The sequence below is a fragment of the Triticum urartu genome, chromosome 1A (assembly GCF_056163025.1).
Source record: "Triticum urartu cultivar PI428250 chromosome 1A, HENAU_Tu73, whole genome shotgun sequence".
In the NCBI taxonomy this organism is placed as follows: Eukaryota; Viridiplantae; Streptophyta; class Magnoliopsida; order Poales; family Poaceae; genus Triticum; species Triticum urartu.
This window is the reverse complement of record NC_141873.1, coordinates 68,791,719-68,800,585: the sequence shown is the minus strand read 5'-3', so window position 1 is coordinate 68,800,585 and position 8,867 is coordinate 68,791,719. Positions and strand designations below refer to the sequence as shown.

The 8,867-nt window shown below is 53.3% G+C and overlaps 1 protein-coding gene across 1 annotated transcript; it reads left to right on the top strand.

The window, feature by feature from the left end:
• The first annotated feature begins 4,692 nt into the window (after window positions 1-4,692).
• Window positions 4,693-7,332, top strand: LOC125547308 (geraniol 8-hydroxylase). The gene is made up of 2 exons (XM_048711240.2): window positions 4,693-5,628; window positions 6,447-7,332. Exons 1-2 carry the CDS (start codon window positions 4,747-4,749, stop codon window positions 7,053-7,055), a joined length of 1,491 nt encoding a protein of 496 aa, XP_048567197.1. The 5' UTR covers window positions 4,693-4,746; the 3' UTR covers window positions 7,056-7,332.
• The last annotated feature ends 1,535 nt before the right edge of the window (window positions 7,333-8,867 follow it).

Genomic DNA, 8,867 nt, shown 5'->3' with positions numbered 1-8,867 from the left:
GCTGTGGCGGCGGGCGGAGCGAGCTAGCGCGGCGGCCACGTGCGGTGGTGGGCGGGGCGTGAGCTGCGGCGGGAGCGGCGCGCACGAGCCGCGGCAGGCCCGGGGCCGGGGCGAGCGGGTGCCGGGGACATGGCAGGACGCGGGCGGGCCGAGAGCTGCAACATGGGAGCGGGGGGGGGGGAGGCGACAAGGATGCTCGCTCACTAGGTGTTCGACTGAATGCCGACACAGACATGCACAAAATGCGTCTGCGTCCTGTTGGGCGCACAAGCCGACCTAAACGAAAAAATGGACACGACGCACGGACGGGTGACCCAAACGAACAAAGTGCGAAAAAAAGGTGTGCTTTTGGGTCGGCCGGTTGGAGTTGCTCTTAGCTTAGTCGCTTTAATTCTTTGTTATATAATCTTTATTTTTTTTGGGTGAACTAGTATAAAATTCATTTGGCCCTCTCAACTAGTTACATAAGTATGAGCAATATTCAAATCTCTACAGACTGTTCTATTTTTGACAGATTCTATTTTCGTTGCATTGTGTGCTTATTTTGATAAATCTATAGATTGTATCGGGGGTATAAGTCATGGTAAAGTTAGAATACATTAGATATAATGCAATAACAAAATATGAATGGATTGCAACGGTACTTAAAGTTTCTTATACTAACTGATCTCACAAAGGCTTGTTTAACTTTTGTGTGATTGAAGTTTTCAAGTTTTGGGTGAGATCAGGATGAATGAAAGAATAAGGAGTGGCAAGAGCTAAGCTTGGGGATGCTCAAGGCACCCCAAATTAATATTCAAGTACTCCCAAGCAACTGCCTCAGTAGTACGGTCGGGGGTGTGCAACTCCACGGCCACACATGTGCGACTATGCGACGAGAGTGTGCCACTCCGAGGCCGTGCGTGTGCTACTACACCAACGAGAGTGTGCAACTTTGTGGTCCTGTGGGCGCGACTATGCCGCCGCGCGTGTGCAATTCCTGCAATCTTGCATGAATTACTATACCAACAAGAATGCAACTCCCACGGCGAAGGAGAGTGGGTACCTATGATGACGAAAGTGTGCAACTTTGCAGCCATGCGTGTGCAACTATGCAAGTGAGATTGTGCAACTTCGCTATCACACGAGTGCAACTACGCCGACGAGAGTGTACAACTCCGCGGTCATACGTGAGCTACTACGCCGACGAGAGTGTGCAACTCAATGGTCGTGCGTGTGCAACTATGCTGGCACATGTGTGCAACTCCTGCTGTCGTGCATGAGCTACTATGCCGACGAGAGTGTGTCACTCCACGATCGCACGTGTATGACTATGCTAATGAGAGTGTGCAACTCTGTGGTCATGTGTGTGCGACTATGCAAAAAAATGTGCAACTCCACGACCATGCATGAACGGCTATGCCAAATAAAGTGTGCAACTCCAACTATGCCAAAGAGCATGTGCAACTCCCGCAGTCATGCATGAGCTATTATGCCAACTAGAGTGTACATCTTCGCGGCCGTGCATGTACGACTATATCAACAAGACCGTGCAACTCTGTGCTCATGCATGTGCAACAGTCTTCCAGTGTGCAGCAGTAGTTGATTGAGCTTACAATGTCGCCCGTCTAGCTATACTTAAGTAAGCAATGCATGCGCGAGACATTGTCTAACCATTTTTGTATTGTCGTGTTGTGCAACTTTCTAATGGTCATATTCAATTGAGAATATATCCAATTGAAAACTACTATGTGTGCAACTATAACTAGTGTGGATGCCAACTAAAAATATGTAAAAGTATATCAACTTAAGCGAGAATATTGTCTAGCCAACTTAGTACCACCGTGTTGTGCAACTTCACAAATCTTATGTGCAACTAAAAACTATTTTTTTAGAAAAGAAGGATGACCTCCGGCCTCTACATCTGGGCGATGCATACGACCACTTTATTAATTATTCTCACAAGACCTCATAAAGTTATACAACAGTAAGACTAAAGCTGACGTCTAAGCAACAAACTGTCCCTATACCTATCCAGTTGATGAAAGGGCGCAGATAGCCTGGGCCTCATACCAAACAGACATCGCAGCCAAGCCTAACATCTAAGACCTGATACCCCAATCTAGCCACTTGCCGGGTCTGGGGCACACACTGGTCCGGCGTGCTCTCAGAGGCCGCCGCTGACAACTGCCGCCGCTCCATCTTCCGAATTGTACTGATGCATCAACCTTGCTCGGTCTACCTATTGTCGATGCCACCACGGCGCCCAATGACACCTCCTCCCTGCGCGCAAACAGCTGTACATGTCGCGGTCGCCACTGATTATACCTGGCCATACCTCGGGCCGGGTCGGGCTTCGGGCCGGGCCTAGCCAAGCCCGACGCAAAAAACCCAGGCCCGGGCCCGGCCATCGGGCCTGTTTTTTGAGCCCGAGCCCGTCCCTAACACGTAAAAGCCCGCCGGTCTCCGGCCCGGCCTAGCCCGACCTTCAGAAAAATGCAAAAACGACGGGCCCGGGCCCGGCCCAGCCATCGGGCTCAAAATCTAGGCCTAAGCCCGGCCCGGGAGCAGCGACGGGTCGGGCCGGGTCGGGCTTCCCATGGCCAGGTATACCACTGATACACCTCAGCGCCATGCTGCCACGTACCACCAGCCGACACAGCTTTAAGCCCTTGGAGGATCTGTCGTGCGTATCACCTGCCGACCAGGCATGACCAAGCGTAGCACCTGTCGGTCAGGCATGACTTGACATCTCCGCCGAAGCTTCGTGCAAGACGAAGCCGCTCCACCTCCTGCCTCTGACTTCCAGCGCTGCTCCACAAAACGACGCTCCCAAGAGAGAAACGACACCACAGTGTCGCCATCATCCGGTCTGGAACACCAGATCCTAGGGTTTCCCCCAGAGCAATACGAGTGGGTCGACGGAAGTCACATGACGATGCCTTCATCAAGGTAACGACGTGGAACACCGCCATCGCCCGCCGTCGGCTCGGTTTTCACCGGCAACTACATCTCCCCGACTCGCAGCTGGTGCCAGATGACGGATCCCGAGATCCGAACACCCACCCTCAGGCCGACCACCTCTGACGGAAGAGATGACCACCACCGCCGGCTGCACCGGTCAGAACAGATCTGATCGGAGGTGCCGCCGACGAGACCACCAGGTCCTCCACGCCGCTGTCACCGTTCTGAAGACAGCATGCACGCCACCGCAGCCAAGCCAGCCGCCGCCCGAAGGGCCATCCGCAGCGCCCGTAGCCCTGGCCTTCGCCGCGCCAAGCCGTCGCCATCCGAGGACGGGCCGGCCTCCTACCGCCTGCCGCCAGCCGCCGCGCCGCAGATCCCAGATCGGTCGTGCCACCACACACCTTGGGGTCCGCCCCACCCCGAAGACGCGCGAGAGAGGAGATCCCCCGCCACCGCCGTCGGCCCCCAGGCTTAGCCCAGCGGCGTCTTCCGGCGACGGCGGAGGGAGAAGAGGAGGGAGTTTGCGGCGGTGGTGCCTAGGTTTCTGGCCGCCCGAGTCGCCCTAGGGGGATGACGATGCCCTTCATATGTGCAACTACAACTATTTGATAATTTTCTCAAGAAAAAAGCACTGCAAAAAGTAAGATCGTGATATTCAACCAAGACTGAATGCTTTGTTGTGCAGCCGTGCAGAAATTATAATCAACTAACCTAAAGCGTCGGCAGTAGGACATTGAGAGCCGCAAAGCACACTGAAATATTTTATTAGCATTCTGGCGAGCACCATGTTCCTGGGCACTAAATACTCACCTTGATATCCAAATCGAAAGGATCACCGTTATTCCTGCTCTGTCTGATTTGATAATGCACACACACCAGGCGCTTCCATGACAAGGCCTCCTCCGGCATGCACCTGACCATGTGGTCGCCGCGAAACAGCGGAGGCGGCAGGACCTTGAGGCTCGCCTCGGGGCACATCTGCACGAAGTGAGCACCGGGAAGCAGCAACGTCACGGCCACCCTGAAGGTCCTGCCGTGCTTCCCCGTGAACCCAGAAGCCTCCACATGAGCGGGCGCCCTGGAGAAGACCTCCCGAAAGACGTGGAGCTCCATGAGCGGTCTGTCCTCGCCGAAGATGAAATGGATGGTGTCGAGACGGAGCGAGATCCGAGCCTCGCGGCTGTGGCATGAGGGGTGGCGGCGCAGGACTCATCGGCGTCGGCAAGGCGTCTAGATGGCGGAGTTCCACAGGAAGACGTGGGACGGGCGGGTCCAACGTGAAGCTCCTCGGATCCGTCCGGGTTCACACGCGGTGGCGCACCAGAGGCGGATAGCGGCGGTCAGTAGGAGAACAGGGTCGCGGGCGACGTGAGGGGGAGGAGGACCTCGGATGGGTGGGGTCGCCGGTGGGGAAGAGCACGGGGTTGCATCCGGCTGTGTAGGTGCAGCGGCAGACGCGCTAGAGGGTGGGGCGGCAGCTGAAGGCGCGCTGAGCGGCGAGGGTCCGACGGCGGCGGCGGCTAAAGGGGCGCTGTTGGAGGCAGGGCATCGCGCTGGGGATAAGGCGCGGGGCGTGGCGCTGGGTTTTGTCGGATAGCGCGTGAGAGAACTGCGTCTTGCCCCGACCAGGAAACACTTGGCGCTCGTGGGCCGTGCGATATGCTGGCAACGAGCGGTCGAGGCGCGGACGCTCGGTTTAGCGAAATCGTGTCTGGGTCTCTGGGACACTATAAATGGACCGGTGAGGTTGCGCTCTCTGTCGCAGCAAAGCCGGAAAACTGGTCTGCCCGGAAGCAAGAGATGGCTGACTTGTCCCTCGTGTGCGCGGCATCGCTCCCACTCACTCTGCTCGCGGCCTACGCGCTACAACCACTGGCCGACGCGCGCCGACGCCTCCCGCCCGGCCCCAGGCCACTCCCGCTCCTCGGTAACCTCCTCGACATCGGCGAGCACCCTCACCGTTCCTTCGCCAGCCTCGCCGACATCCACGGCCCGCTCATGTTCGTCCGCCTCGGCACTGTCCCAGCCGTCGTGGCCACCTCGCCGGAGGCCGCCCGCGAGGTCCTGCAGAAAAAGAACGCCAGCCTGGCCGCTCGCCGTGGCCTGGACGCCTGGCGCGTCATGGACCACGACGCCAACTCCATGGTCGCGCTCCCGCCGCGCGGCAAGTGGCGCGCCTTCAGGCAGCACTCCAGGGCCGCGCTCCTCGGCCCCCGGCCGCTCGACGAGCACCGGGCGGTGCGGGAGGAGGAGGCGCGCGAGCTGGTGCGGCGCTTGTCCGCGGCCGGAGGCGCCCCGGTCGATGTGGCTCGCGAGGCGTTCGTGGCCATGGTGAACGTGCTGTGCCGCGGGATGTTCTCGGAGAAGCTAGATCCGGCCGTGGTGTCGGAGCTGACGGACGTGGCGGAAGAGGCGGCCGAGCTGTCCGGCCTGCCCAACGTGTCTGATTTCTTCCCGGCGCTCGCGGCCCTCGACCTGCAGGGTATCCGGCGCAAGGCGGGGAAGGTGCTCGCGTGGCTGTATACGCTCATCGACGAGCAGATCGAGCGGCGGAAGCTCAGCCGGGCGGACGGCGATGCGCGCAGGAACGATCTGTTGGATGTGTTGCTTGACATGGACGGCGACGTGCAAGACGAGGACGGATGGGTGATGAACCAGGAGTCCATCCGAGGTCTATTGATGGTAAGCATGCACACACGACCTTAGCATATGTTATAGTTTCTCTCTAAAAAAACATGTTATAATTGGCCAAAGTTTTATCCTAAAAGGAGTCAAATACATGCATTATGCAACGGAAAAAGGAGCTACAGAAATATTATTTTATCGATTTTGCTATTATGAAATGTTTTGTCAGCTCAGTCACTCTTTTTCCCCTTTTTGTGCGTGGTTGCTTTTTCTTGCTTTATTTTCCTTTTCGTTTTTTTATGTAGTATATAGGTCAATATGTGTGCCTGATCTGTGTATTGTGTGTGGATTTGTGTGCACGGCGTCGTGCGTGTCGTATGTAGTAGTAGTATATGTGTGTGCACGCACGTGTGCGTATGCACGTTCTTTTTTTTTCCCGGCGAGGCGTATGTTTGTTCCTGTACGTGTGGCTAGTGTATGTGCGCAGGAGATGATACCATACATGAGATAACAGGAATCATTATGGAAATCACACTGCTGTCCGAATATACACAACTATGTGTGCTTGCTTACTGTGAAACAATACAATTCGTGTGCAAGTGTTGTCATTTGTTTTGGGTTTTTTTCCTTATTCTTTAAGTATACCGGTGTCTGTAATTCATTTCTTTTAGGGAGTCTATAATTCATTATTCATTATAACTCATGTTTTCTACCCCCACTCCCACCCAAAGAACCCCTCATGTTTTCTATTTAGTTTTAGTTTTTTACATTATATTATATGTTTTGTTTTAAAAAACAGCTGACATGAAAAAATTCAATCGCATGTTGAATAGTTGCCACAAATGTATTAATCTCATGTATGCATGCATTTTCAGGAATTACTCCTAGGCGCAACATCAGTCCCCACCACAATCGAGTGGGCGATGTCGGAGCTATTGCAAAACCCTCCCGCTATACACAAACTCCAAGCGGAGCTCAGGAACGTCCTCGGCACCCGACCATGCGCATGGATGGAGGAGTCCGACACCGGCAGCCTCCCATATCTCCAAGCCGTCGTCAAAGAAACACTACGGCTCCATCCCCCGGTGCCATTCGCCACTGGGCTAGCCGAGGAGGCGGTGGAGATAGAAGGCTACAACGTCCCTAAGGGCACGACTGCCCTGGTGAACATCTGGGGGATATGCAGAAATGCCAAGGTATGGGATGAGCCCAACAGGTTCTTGCCGGAAAGGTTCCTGCATAGGGAGATAGAGTTCTTCGGTGCAGATTTTGAGCTGATCGCATTTAGCGCCGGGAAGCGGATCTGTCCTGGGCTGCAGCTCTCGAGTAAGATGGTGCCACTTATACTCGGCTCAATGCTCTATCACTTTGATTGGACATTGCCGGGAGAAGAAGATGCTGCTCCTGTAGATATGACAGAGCAGTTTGGACTGGTGTTGTCCATGGCTGTCCCGCTACGCGTTGTACCTAAGAAAATATTGTAAGGCCGGTTACAGTGAAAGTATCATATAAAGTATAATGCCCGCCAACTAAGTAGTTCAAATAAGGTGACATAAAATTAAATGAAGAAAGAAGGATTGAGTATCATAATATGACACCATATCATATTAAACAATGTGCCACTATTTGTCATGCATAACAATAAATAAGTTTACCTACAATATCATTCTATGATACTATGTAGTATGGAGATAGTATCATGAACTTGTATCATACAATACCCCACTACGACCAGCCTGTTACAGTGTTGTGCATGATTAATTAATGTTCAGCTAGGAGTTGATTGAATGAGCTTAATGTGGATTAAGGAGGTTACATTTCCTGCAAGTTAAAATTCCTCTCAATACCCTCTAATCCTCTTGAGTTGATTAGGATTAATCGAACAAGGCCTGCATAGAGAAAATTGCGACCGCCTCTACCCATCAGTGGTGGCGGAAGACTATGTGTGAGCGGCTTGCATTCGGAACACGGCTCAACAGCGCCATCCTGTGCCGGTGCTAGTCCGAGTCGAGCGGGCACGACCAAGTTCATACAGCTGGCCGATACGATACGACACCCCATTCACACCTACTCCCTTCGTTCATAAATATATGTACTAACTTTTAATAAATCAAATGTATATAAATACATTTTAGTGTATTTATTCACTTATTTTAAAATGTATATAGTTTATATTGAAATTGTAAAACATCTTATATTTGTAAACAAATAGAGTATTGCATTAGAGCATCTATAACCAGAGATAGCAAATCCAGGTCCTCAAATGCCCAAGGACACGCCGGGCGCGTCCGCGGTCACTGACCGGGCACGTCTCATTTGTTGGTTTCTACACCTACGTCACTCATATCTGAAATCTCAAAACCATACAACCAATGCAACACTATGTAAAAGATGATCATTGGATGAAGCACATGTAGTTCATCGGGTATGTGTGGGACAAGCTGGATCAATCCAACGTGGCGAATGCACCTAAGTCATCCCATATCCGCACTGCCTTTAGACTGAATATGAGAAACGCCGGACGTGCCAGACGTTTCAAACAGTTTAAGGCGCCCGTCTGATCGGTTTTTCACGACAGTTCAAATGATCGGGCCATCCGCCCGTGCGTATAGGACGGTTCGGTGTGGCCGGCTGTTGATGCTCCTCTATCTGGCTACCGAGGGATAGGGACTGCCGGTGCTACTTCGATTCACAACCTCACACACACAGAAAGAGACAAATACTCTTATGTTGTTCAAACCTGAAGCGAGTCACTATCCACACCTCGAGTCATGCACCTACGCCCACCAGAATCCATGAAACCAACTGCAAGCAACGATCTTCTACGGCCACACAGGCTGGCCTCCGGACATCGGGATCTTCTACAGGACTGCAACCACCTTAACCTCACGTACGCAATCGCATGTGGCCCAATGAGAAGCCAGGCGTGCGCTGCCGCCGGTCCATGTACAGGCTTCATCATATTCATCATAGAAGGAAGTTGCAGCCTCGCCAAGGGACTCCACGCTGGCTGCAGCTCCAATCAGCCGTCCACGTACACCGTACACGACTCCATCACGCTTAGGTTCGCTCGAGTACGCCACGCAACAGCAGGACATGACGTGCATCCTCACCGACGCCACACGACGTATCAGCCGAACCAGCCGTGCACGATGCATCTTCATCGACGCCTCCTGCATCGAGCCAACTCACACCGTGCTGAATCTCTACGACTAATTCGCATCCAACAAAAAGAAAATCGTTGTCAAGGCCATCAACGAGAAGCGATCTCCACGGCATCATCCACGCCATAGGCC

Coding starts and splice junctions, on each gene's coding strand:
- LOC125547308 (XM_048711240.2), top strand. CDS start 4,747: ATGGCTGACTTGTCCCTCGTGTGCGCGGCATCGCTCCCACTCACTCTG. Junction 5,629..6,446: donor CCATCCGAGGTCTATTGATG/GTAAGCATGCAC, acceptor ATGCATTTTCAG/GAATTACTCCTAGGCGCAAC.